Here is a 12,002-nt window from a genome sequence, read left to right as displayed (position 1 = left end):
GCTAACAGCCTTTAATAACTAATCCAATTTAATCTATCACTTTTCCCACTGTTTTCAGTTAGGTATAACAACCAGTAAGTACACAATTGTTTAACTGTACATCAAGTGGCAACTCTCACTGACTTTATGGTGAGTAACCTGTCAATTCATTAATTGTGAGTCTTACGTTCCTCTTTTTGATGAGACAACATTAGATTAACAAATAATTATATAATTACAAGAATAGACTCACAAGAAAGTCTTAAACACAGGATAAGCAGGATACCATTACGATTTCTTTTACAAGATTTAAATATATATATATATATATATAATTTTAATGAAAAAATAAAGTTCATTTTAGTCCAGGCCGGCAATCTTTCTATCCATAACCACAAGTTTCATCTTCTTCATCTCTTTCTCTCCCGCTTCAATATACACCTCCTCTCTTTCTTATAATAAAATTTTCTATAAATTTATTTATTTTTCTCAGAAATAATTATTAAAAGTATAACACAGAGAAAATAAAATGAACTTTAATTAAGTCTTCCACTAATTTGATTGTCCTAGTCTCCTAGAAGTGTGTTCTATGGTTGTCCTACAAGTGTGCCCTTCCAAACCACATCAAACTAGTAATTATGGGAAGGAGTGCACGAGAATGGTCAAGGAGTTAGTCCTTGATTGTCATGCTTCACAACCTCCATTGCCCTAAAGCACAATGCTTAACCACCAACACAAAGCTCACAACTCATCACACCATCCTTTCTCTCAAACAGTCAAAAGACTCTTCTAAACCACAAAGGAAAAAAGGTCCTTAACTAATCACCAACTACCCTAAACAAAGGGTATCCAAAGTTTCTTTTAGGGTTTGGTGCCATTTATATCAAAAGAAAGCACATAACAGTAAAGGAATCCAAAGAGGGCAACAGCAAAGCATGCCAGGGATTTCATGGCTCCTCTTTAAGAACAAGCCATTGGAGTTGCTTTGTTTCTTTTGAAGCTAACCCTAGAAAAAGCATGTTAATTTGACAAGAGATGTCATGTTAGAACCCTAAAATGCAAGCTTGCTTGCTTAAGAATCCATAAACTTTTATTTCGCTTTAAAGGAATATCATGTTGCTTGCCTTCTTGATATGGATATCTTAACCTCCATACAGATAACAACTACCAAATTTGGGAGAATTTAAGTACTGTATGCAAGTCTTTTTTACATAAAACCCCTTCTCAGAATTTGCAGATTAATATATAAATGTCCCCAAAGGTTTCATTATTGGTTAATTAAAAAATTAATAATCACAAAGCCAAAGTAGTGTGGCAGATGTAATGATGAAAAGCTAAAGATTACAAGCAAGATGCTAAACTAAATCCTTAAAAATATCAAGAAAAGTAGTCATAAGACTTCATTCACTATACTTAATTAATTAAATAGAGTGTTTATATACACTCATTCCCCTATATAATCTTCTATTGCATGCTTCCATCATTGATGTGTTAACTAAATATGAATTCATTAGTGAATGATAATATAGATGTGCCAAGTATGCATTAATTAATATAAAGCATTGTCCTAACTCCTAAGTACTTCAGATGCATAAGATTGAGCTTTCATTCAAAGCCCACATCTAATTTCTTCACAATTAACCTTGGCAACTAATGATGATAGATTAGTGGTAAACTGGTAATATGAGATACATTCATTATTAAGAAAGTGAAAACACATAGCCAATGATTAGACTGATGATGAAATGGAATTATATATATATATTACAACATTTTCTATAGCCCTAAACACTAGATTCTAAACTATCTCTTCATTATAGAGTTAGTATAACACCTCTGTATCCTAAATTAGATATGAAAATTTAAACTATATTCATGTATAAACAGATAAAAGTACGAAAAGATGATGTATAATTGAAACTTAATTAATAAACATATAATTAAATTGTACTGTAGAAATTACAAAATATGACGGAAAAAGTCAAGGACAGGATGGACCCATAAGACTTATCAGTGAGCATGACATGCATAAACCGCGTAGAAAGTTGGACATATATGAGAAAACATGCATGTGCATGTCCCAATCATTCTTCATAAACCAATTCCAATAGATTATATATCTGGAAAAGTATTAGCTTAGTCATAACTGAAACTTCATTAGAATGGACTCGAAATAAACTAATTAAGATCACAAAAGGTTTTAAATATATATATATATATATCCAGTTGATTTATACACGATTTTTTTTATCTTTCTTTCTCAAGGAATAATTTGCAAAGGCTTAATAAACAAAAAAAAAACTTAAGAAATAAGAGGATATGATTGATATATTATTATTTTAACAACAATAGAGGAGAGTTTAGTGGTATAAATTTCAATTATATTAATGTGATTGGGGGACAAATGAGGGAACCTAGGGGTCTTGTACTGTGCTCTTTACAAAAGTGTTAGGTAATATGTTTGTGTTTGAATTCATTTATATAAGTGGGAGATGAAACAAAGAGCACCAAATGAGTACCCATGTTTAAATTGATGGTTTGCTAATGAGGGAGCAAACTTCAAATAATTCATAGAGATTGAATTGCTTATCTTTGGACAGTTGGTCGTGTGATTTAGGAAGGGTGTCACCTTACAACAAAGGCCATCTTAATTCTCGCGAGGACACCAAGGTGGCTCTTTTTCTATCTATAACACCAAGGAGAAAGATGTTATAGACAAAATGATGATTAATATTTTTTTTTTCTTTAGCATTCAAAAGTTGTAGAAAATAAGAAATGTTTTGATTAAACTGTCAGAGTTTTATAGTTTTTTAATTTGGTATAAATATTAGGGGTATTCGTCAACAAATGGATTTTGAACTAAATATACTTCAATAATATTTTTTATTTAAGTGAGAGAAAATGAGTAAATCTATAAAACTCACTTCCTTTTACTTTTAAAATTCTTTTTAAACTCATAAAACTCCACTCAACACCTTAATTTTCTGATTTTACTCTCATTTTCTAACAAATAAATACCATAACCCCACTTGAAAAAAGTGGCACTTTTCTACTTATGATCCCCAAAATAAATGCTCCCTTAGTTATAAAACTCCAATATCAAAGATTCAGAAGAAAAAAAAAAATATTTAGTTTGGATTTCTTATCATTTTACAAAACCTATTATTTAATTATTTAATTTTCTTATAAAATTTTTAGATCTACGGATCACAAATTGCATCTTATAAACTAAATCCAAAAATCTCATAATTTCATGATATACTCCGGAAAACCCCATATTCTTATACATACAACAATCTTATGGTTGTAGCCTTCAAAGAAACTCTTGTAAATTTTTTTGGTTTATTATCAGATCTTACAAACGAAATTAACCCCCAATGCTAAATATTTTTAAATATTTTTAGGAAAAAAAAATAAACCCTAAAAAAACATGCTAAATATTTTTAGATTCAAAGTTGAATGGTTCTATAAGAGCATGCATGACCGCTATCATGACCTATCTAATTCATGTTAAAAGTTTCTAGAATGAATAGACCTTAGTCTTGCCTTAGTTGACTGATGACATAATTGATATTTCTAAAAAAACAAACTACATTGAATACTCAAAATTAAAAGGTCAAATAATAGTGATTGAGGCCTTACTGAATGAAGCAAGTCTAATTAAGTCCAATTAAGTTGCAAATGAGAGATCAATTAATTTAATTTCAAAAAACCAAAAGCTATGCTCCTTGATCTTTTCCCATAGAGTGACGCTAAAGCTTTGATTTTTTGCTTTTTAAGTAATTTCCTTTAAATTGTCTAGCTTTACCCTAAAATAGATATATACCGGCTTCCTGAGTACTTACATAAAAGAGTGTTGATAAAATTGGTACCAAGACCAAATAAGTCAACAATGAGACTCAAAATTGGATGCATTTGGCTAAACAATGTAAGCAAAGTTCCGGTCTGCTTATTCTGATCTTTGGTCAATTAGGGGTTCTAATGGTTCTCCAAATCTTCATCCATGTGAATCAACAAAAAAAAAATTAACAAATAATAAATACAGCGACTGGAATAGAAATAAATTGCAACAAAAATATTAATTTAGGGCATGAATATCATCTATGATCCAAGTTTCCCCACGAGTCCAATTGAGTCAATAAATAGCACCTAAAATATAGAAGCAAGGTCAAATTTGCCAAGTCTAAAGGTCAAAACTAAGAAGGGTTGAGTTGACCCTTCAAACTTCTTTTATGATGTTTAAGAGGTCAAAAACCAAGTAAAGACCCAAACTTTGAACAAGACCACCTCACATTAATCTCCATCCTAAAAAATCAAAACCACATGCTAGTGCATGCCTTTGTCCATTAACACATTGTCATTTCACTTTTTTTAATTTTACAGTCACTTTCTATGCCTTTAGGTGTTTCTTCAACCGAATTGATTTTGTATACAGTAAGAGATGTATGAAAAAAAAAAAATCAAAGATACTGTTACATCAAAAAAAATTTCTTATACAATTAGGTTCGCATTCATTATCTTATAATAGTCACAAATAGGCAACTTGTATATTATATATATAATCAAAATTATATATTGGCGAACTCCTTATCATCGAATTAAATAATTAGAAATTAGATATTTTATTAAAAAAATTTGCCAAGTTATCTCTAAATACTATTTATCAGCTTAACTAACGACCTCACAGTAATTAATTTAATAAATATAAACCTTTTATCTTAGTAGTTCAAATTTTTACATTAAATATATCCAAATAATATATTCAATCTGTTTCTAGGACTATTTTCCTTCATGCAATTGTTCAACCTAAATAAATTTTACTTATTCTTCCAAAAACATATATAATTCTTAAATTATTAAAACTAAAATATTCTAAAAAATTTAAAGCACCACCTCTCTAATAAAAAGATGGTATTTCATTTCTCCCTCACAAAGTACGAATCTTATCTCTGACTTGTCCACATTTCTCTCTATATATATTCTTTTTGATTTTTTTTTACTTATCAATTTTAACAAATTCACATAGCTGGAAATTTAAATGAATAAAAAATTATATAAAAAATCCAAAATTACTCTTACTTAAATATTATTTAATAAATATGTAATTAATACTTAATGTTTCCTAAATTTACTAAATAGCCAAATAACAAGGACTAAATGACTAATGAAAAAAACTCTAAAACGTTACAAGTAAATCATGACCAAAGGGTATATATTAAAAGAAAATTTTGTATGTAATTATTTATTTGTCAGGGGCTAATGTGCAAGTTTGTCAACATCTAATCCTATATTGTCCACCTATTTCGCGATTGATAACAAACAACAACAGCAGAGCAAACAAGAGAACCAGAACATCAACAGAGAAAAACAAATAGATATATATATATATATATAGAGAGAGAGAGAGAGAAGCCGACCTGGAAACCGACTAGACCTTGAAACCCAAGCTTTGAACCATGCCCGACGCCTTCCAGTGCTGCTTCCGGCCAGCCGGATCGTCGCCGGCGCCGACCCAAGCTGGCCCCACCGTCACCACCTCCGTCTACGAGACCACGATGGGCCTCGTCGCCCTCTCCTGGTCACGCACGCTCCTCGGGCTCTCCCTCCGCATCGACCTCCGCCTCCACGACTCCCCAGCCTTCACCTTCCGCGTCCGCCCCCGACTCCTCTGGCGCCGCCGTGGCCGCCGCCGCCTCCCCCTCCCCGGCTCCTCCAGCTCGATCTCCCTCTCCTGGGACCTCTCCCACTCCATCTTCCCCTCCTCTTCCTCCCCTGAACCCTCCCACTTCTCCCTCTCCCTCTCCCTGGACTCCCTCCCTCTCCTCCTCCTCGGCGATTCGTCATCCCCGCCTCCCCTCATCTCCCGCCGTGAACGCATCGTCCTCTCCGACGCCCACCCTTTCAAGACTACCGCCCGATTCGCCGGCCAGGACCACGAGATCTCGATCTCCTTCGATCTTCACTCCGGCGGTGAGAGGGATTCGATCTCGGAGACGAAGGAGAAGAAGAAGGATCGAGAAGCAGGGATGAGGCTCTGGATCGACGGTGGGATGGCTTTACACGTGCGAAGGATCAAGTGGAAGTTCAGAGGCAGTGAGCGTGTGGACCTTAACGGGTTTCGGATCCGGGTCTCTTGGGACCTCCACAACTGGTTCTTCTCCCAATCCGGATCCGAACCCGACGAAGCGGGCCGGGCCGTGCTGCTGATCCGGTTTGAGAACAGCGACGGTGACGGTGAGGGGTATTTCGGGAAGGATATCGAAGGGGCATTTAGGGAAACGGAGGGGTGTTTCGGGAAGAGCTGGGATTGGAGCGATAAAAGTAGTGGAGAGAATGGGAAGAAGATTGGGAGTAGGAGGATGACGAGCTCGTCATCGTCGGCGAGTTCGTCATCGGCTTCGTCGGCGAGCTCGTCGTCGGTGATGGAGTGGGCCAGCGCCGAGGAGACGCAGCTGAAGAGCGCGCAAGGGTTCTCGCTCTTGGTGTATGCGTGGAGATGATATGGCATTTTGGGTTTCTTTTCTGGGTTTCTTTCTTTGGTGCGCTTTGCTGTGATTTTTAGAGGGGTTGGGTTTGTTGTAATTTCAGATTCAACTGCATTTGTTTTATGGAGATAAATAAATAATTATATAATTAAATGGGATGTTTTGGAATTAGTTTGTATTTTTTTATTAAAAATAATAAATGATATTTTTATTTTTTATTTTTATTTTTACATTTCAAGTGGTGAATATTTCCTAATTAATATATATATATATATATATATATATATATATATATATATATATATATTACAAAGTGTACAACTTCAACACATTTGTGTTTTAATGGTGAGATGAGGTTAGAATTTGTTTCCTCACGAACAACTTATGCAAGGGATTTGATTCATTATTGGTTTAATTATTTGAACAAATAGAATAAATGTTTAATGTGAATATTCTAACAACAAAGTGAATGATAAATAAAAATATTATTTAAAAATAAAAAAAATTACCCTCAACTTTGATGGAGAAATTGGAACAAATATGATATATTTATTTTAAAATAAAAGTTTGATACCCTTTGATGGATGCTCAATTATGTGTGATTTTAATATTTATATATTTGTTTGGTGAATTTATATTATAGTGGTTATCATATTGTTTGAGTCTTGAATTCAATGTCATATCATTTGGATTCATTAGGTTGTGGATTTTGCTCTGAATCAAAACAATTGGTGATCATTAAAGGTAAATTTTCACACTTTATATAAACTCATTTATATAAAATTACTTAAATTATGAGAACATTGTCTTTACTAAAATAAAATTTTATAAAATAATACTAATCAAAGGTATGAAAATTTATATAAATATATATATATATAAATTGAATCTTATGAAAGGATGGGCTCAGTGCCATGCTGGTGCATGGTTGGTGCTTGGTCAGGCTTTTTGGCAGCTTTGGAATATTACTTTTTTATTTATTTTATGTTTTTCTTCCTTCATTGTCTCTTTATGCTAACAGTTTTTACAAAATAATTGTCCCTTAATTATTTTTCCAAATAAATCTTAATAAAACTCAAAATGTAAAAATCAGTATAATTTTTATGGTAGTATGCATACATTTGATCATTTTTCTAATATCAATTGAGAATATGGATATGTTGCAAAAAGAGTGTTTATAACTTTTTTTATATTAATTCTTGAATTTTATTTTTTATATTGATCTATTAGATAACTTCCAACTAGCCATTGCATGCAAATTTGAAGGATATATCAATAGAAATTTTACTTATATATATATATATATATATACAATCTTGAATTGAGCATTGATTTCATAATGGCAATGCCAAAAATATTATCTTATATTTAATTATGAAACACCAATGTATCAACAACTATAAATGATAAATTCACTTATTTCATTAACAAATGTCACAAATGTATATATAATGAAAGGATATGCACATACCCATAAATTGAGTGTTTGATAGTACATTTTTATTCGGTTGACACAAAATTTAGACTATAAACCTGCACTTATAGCTGAAGAGCTATTATTATTACAACATTCAGCAGGCTTTCGAACTTGCATAAGGAAATTTTCACACCAATATATATTTTTTTTATAATGGACCAATTAATATATATTTATATATATGAAAATGATGTTCATATGGCCATCCTCATGTGTTACATGGTTCCAAAAATTGAGAACCAAATAAGATGGAAATGGCCCCTCCTTCGCATGGCCAATGCTCACATTCATTCAAAAAACAGCTATTGATTTTGATTGGGCAACTTGATACCCTCAATCAAAAACACTTATTTTTGTGGACCTCTCTTGTACTTCCATGAATGTGTGGATAGGAAATAAGGGTGCAATTAAATACAATCTTTAAAACATCGGATCCCATCAAAACTTTGAAGATAATAAATCAATAATGCAATATTTATCAATAAATAAAAATTTATTTTAAAAACATATTGTTGAAATATTTGACTACTGTGATTTAGATTGATATATTTTATTGACAAATGTGACAAATAAGATTATTCAAAAGACAGACAAATACAAAAGTGACACTAATTACGATGACTTGTCCATCTCTTAAAGCTAAATTTTCTATATTATGTAACCTGGAAAGGGAGTCAGTACATAAGTCTCACATGGGATCCGGATACTAGGTATATAAAAAACCATTGGGTTATGCCCGTTTTTTTTTATATTGATTTTTGAACTAAAATAAAAGGTTTTATCATTTTTGTATTTTCATTATATGTTACAAATAATTAATTATAAAATTAATGTCATATCTACCTGCTCATGAGCTTTAATAAACTTGACTTGATTTTTATTAGGACATTTTTAAATCCTTTTCACAGAAGTAGTGCTTTAATGAAAAGACATTTTTATTTAAGATAATTAATCATGCATCACAATTCATAATGGTGTCACTGAAGAAAAAAATGAAAATCAGGCTGTAGAATAGATTCCATTCACACTACTCCAAAAGGCACATTTTAGAATTTAAGGTTTGTTTTTTTGCATGAAAGTCAAAAAGTTTAATTTGGGAACTAAAAGTCTTTAAAATGTTGTTGAATCAAAAATATTTTTCTCCTATCACCTCTTAATTTTTTTGGACCATAAAATAGATTTTATTTAAAGAGATGTAATTAAGAGATTTTTCTTATTGGGTCATATATCACTTAATTTCAAAGTTTTGAAAAAACATACGTTGTATTTACTAGTATAAATAGAAAAAAATAAAAAAAAATTTAATAAAACGGTGTATAATTATCTGAGCACATACAATGAACATGTGGGCAGTCAACATTCCTTTCAATCTTTTGCATAAATTTTATGGACTAATTTTTTTTACATCCATGTATTCTAAAATAGATAAGCTTTAATGAATCAAAACGAGAGAAAGAAATGAATTATTTTAAAAGATTTTGAATGAAATATTTAGTAGAATTTCTTCCATAAATCGGAGAAAAATACATTCTTATAAATAAATATCTTAAATAAGACTAGAAAATTTTATTTTTAGTACTACGATAAATGATTTTTTTTTTCACTTGAAAGAGATATAATTAAGGAATTTTTTATTAAATCATATGTCACTCTACTTAAAAAGTTTTCCAACTTCGATATTACAATACTAGTATAATTAAAAAAAACTTTTCAAAAAATTAATAATTTTATAATATATAAAAATTTTTAACCTGAGCACATGCAATGAATCTATAGATGGTAAACATTTGTTTCAATTTCACCATAAATTTTATGGACTAATTTGTTTTGACATCCTTACACCCTTAAAAAAGGATAAACTTTGAGGAATCAAAATGATGGAAATAAATGGATTGTTTTAGAAGATTTTGAATGGAATATTTAGTTAATTACTTCCATAAATCCAAAAAAATACATTCTTATAAAAAAAATATCTTAAATAAAGATTAAAAAATTCTTCTTTTTTTCCTAAGAATCTTCTCATTTTCCTTCCATCTCATTCCAAGGATAACTAAGACAAATTATGTTAATAACAAAATTATTTTTATAAAATGAAATCTTCTTTGGATGATTTTTTTGAAGGATAGTCATTAGATAAATACTTTAATTATTTTATTGATTTTACATATTAATATTATTATATAGATGCGAATCAAAAAAATTATCCATGTGAAATAAAATCAAAATAAACAAATAAGTTTCACATAATAAAACATGCATTAGGATTCTCATCATTGAATAGATCTAAATCCAAAGTCACATTAGTCCCAAATTCATCAAATCTTAAAACATTTTGATGAGAAGAATAATAATGCATGGTGGAATTAAGAGAGTTTGAATTATCTTCTCCATTCTTGCTCTCTCCCAAACTCTCATTCTTTATAATCTCTGCTCTTTTCCCTGTTTTTTTCTTAAGTTTCTTCAAGACTTTCTCTGGCTCAATTCGCCCAATCACTGTGACCTTGTTCCTATCTCTATCAATCATTACTGTGTTAACACCTACATTAAAAAAAAAAATTATTGAAATAATATATATATATATATATATAACATAATAATTTTATTTAATTATATTATTTGTAAATTTAAATTGAGGGCTATTACCTTTAAATTTGCGAAGGGTTTTTAAGACTGACTTCTCACAAGCTTGGCAGTGCATGTACACTTTCAACTCCACAATAACTTCCTATTTAATTAAAAACACAAAAGTACTTCTAAATTTTATAATAAATATCAAGAATTTAAGCTTGAATCAGATGCAGGACCAGTGATGAAAAAAATATAGTATGATCATATACAAATAAGTAAAGGATACAGTATTACGTACTTTTTTGGAAGAATTCTCTTCGGTCATAATAACACTGGCACAAAAAATTTAACAATCAATATAAATAACAATGATGAGGCTCTTGATTAAGATTTATGTCGGTTGGATTGCTATCATTTTGAGTGATGTTTTATACAAGTTGTTTTTCACTAAACTATTTTATATTGGGAATGAAACACTTTAAAAGAAAGATATATTTTTTTGTAAATTGATAAACCAGCAATTATTATAAAAAATAGACAAAAGCATTGAAACGCTATTTCATATCTTAAAAAAAAGTAAAACAGTCATAATTTAGTTTTATGAAATGAAATTCATATATAATAAATGCTAGATTGTGTGTTTTCTATAATCTCTGCATTGTTCTTCAATAGCTATTCTATTGCCAAAAACTAATGAGTTCACATTAAATAGAATTTTTTTTTTCAAATGCTACCTTTGTGATTTTCATCAATTTGACCCAGAACAAATATTGATGAGAAATATAAGATGAATATCATCAGCATTGTGTTTACAAACCCTTAAACAGACATTTGCAACTTTAAAAACAAAAGAATGGATTTGAATTCCAATAATAAGTATTAGAAGATGGGGTTTAAAAATAAAAGGAAAAAATTAGACTCACATTTGATACCCTTGAAAACTCTCTTCAAATCATCATGCTACATTGGAAGTCCCAATGAAACAACAAAAGAGACAATTGAAGCAAATTTATATGGGTGGATAGGAGTGAGCATGGGAATGTTTTTTTCTCTTGGACCTCACATTTAACTTTTTGCTTCTTATTTTTCTATTTTGAGGTTAAGATAGTTGAAAAAAGCGCTGCTTAGAACAATTCTACTTTTATTTACTAAAATTGCAAAATCCTTCTGATGTTGCATTAATATCATGAATTAATAATTGTTACCTTTTTTTTTTTAGTAAGACCAATTTTGAATAAGAAATATTTTGGTTAAAAGTTAATACAGAGAGATTGATTTGGATACAGATTATCACAAGATAATCATTTTATTTGATGAATCCTTTATAATAATAAGCATTACTCTTCATAATAATTTCACCAACATTTATAACACATATAGCTCAACTTGACAAACACACAAGAGCCACACTACTCGTTAACAAACATAACATGGCTATGGTTTAGAAATCACTGAAATTATCTAATAATAATTATATAATCATCAGCCCAATA

The 12,002-nt window shown here is 30.4% G+C and overlaps 1 protein-coding gene across 1 annotated transcript; it reads left to right on the top strand.

Annotated features, from left to right (window-relative positions):
• The first annotated feature begins 5,108 nt into the window (after positions 1 to 5,108).
• Positions 5,109 to 6,635, top strand: LOC120267515. The gene has a single exon (XM_039275190.1). The coding sequence runs from the start codon at positions 5,436 to 5,438 to the stop codon at positions 6,477 to 6,479; it is 1,044 nt and encodes a 347-aa protein (XP_039131124.1). The 5' UTR covers positions 5,109 to 5,435; the 3' UTR covers positions 6,480 to 6,635.
• The last annotated feature ends 5,367 nt before the right edge of the window (positions 6,636 to 12,002 follow it).

This window comes from Dioscorea cayenensis, chromosome 8 (assembly GCF_009730915.1).
Source record: "Dioscorea cayenensis subsp. rotundata cultivar TDr96_F1 chromosome 8, TDr96_F1_v2_PseudoChromosome.rev07_lg8_w22 25.fasta, whole genome shotgun sequence".
NCBI lineage: Eukaryota > Viridiplantae > Streptophyta > Magnoliopsida > Dioscoreales > Dioscoreaceae > Dioscorea > Dioscorea cayenensis.
The sequence above is the reverse complement of the archived record's forward strand: the minus strand, read 5'-3'. Positions and strand labels throughout refer to the sequence as shown.

Excerpts from the sequence above, each read along its gene's own strand:
- LOC120267515 (XM_039275190.1), top strand. The coding sequence starts at position 5,436 with ATGCCCGACGCCTTCCAGTGCTGCTTCCGGCCAGCCGGATCGTCGCCG.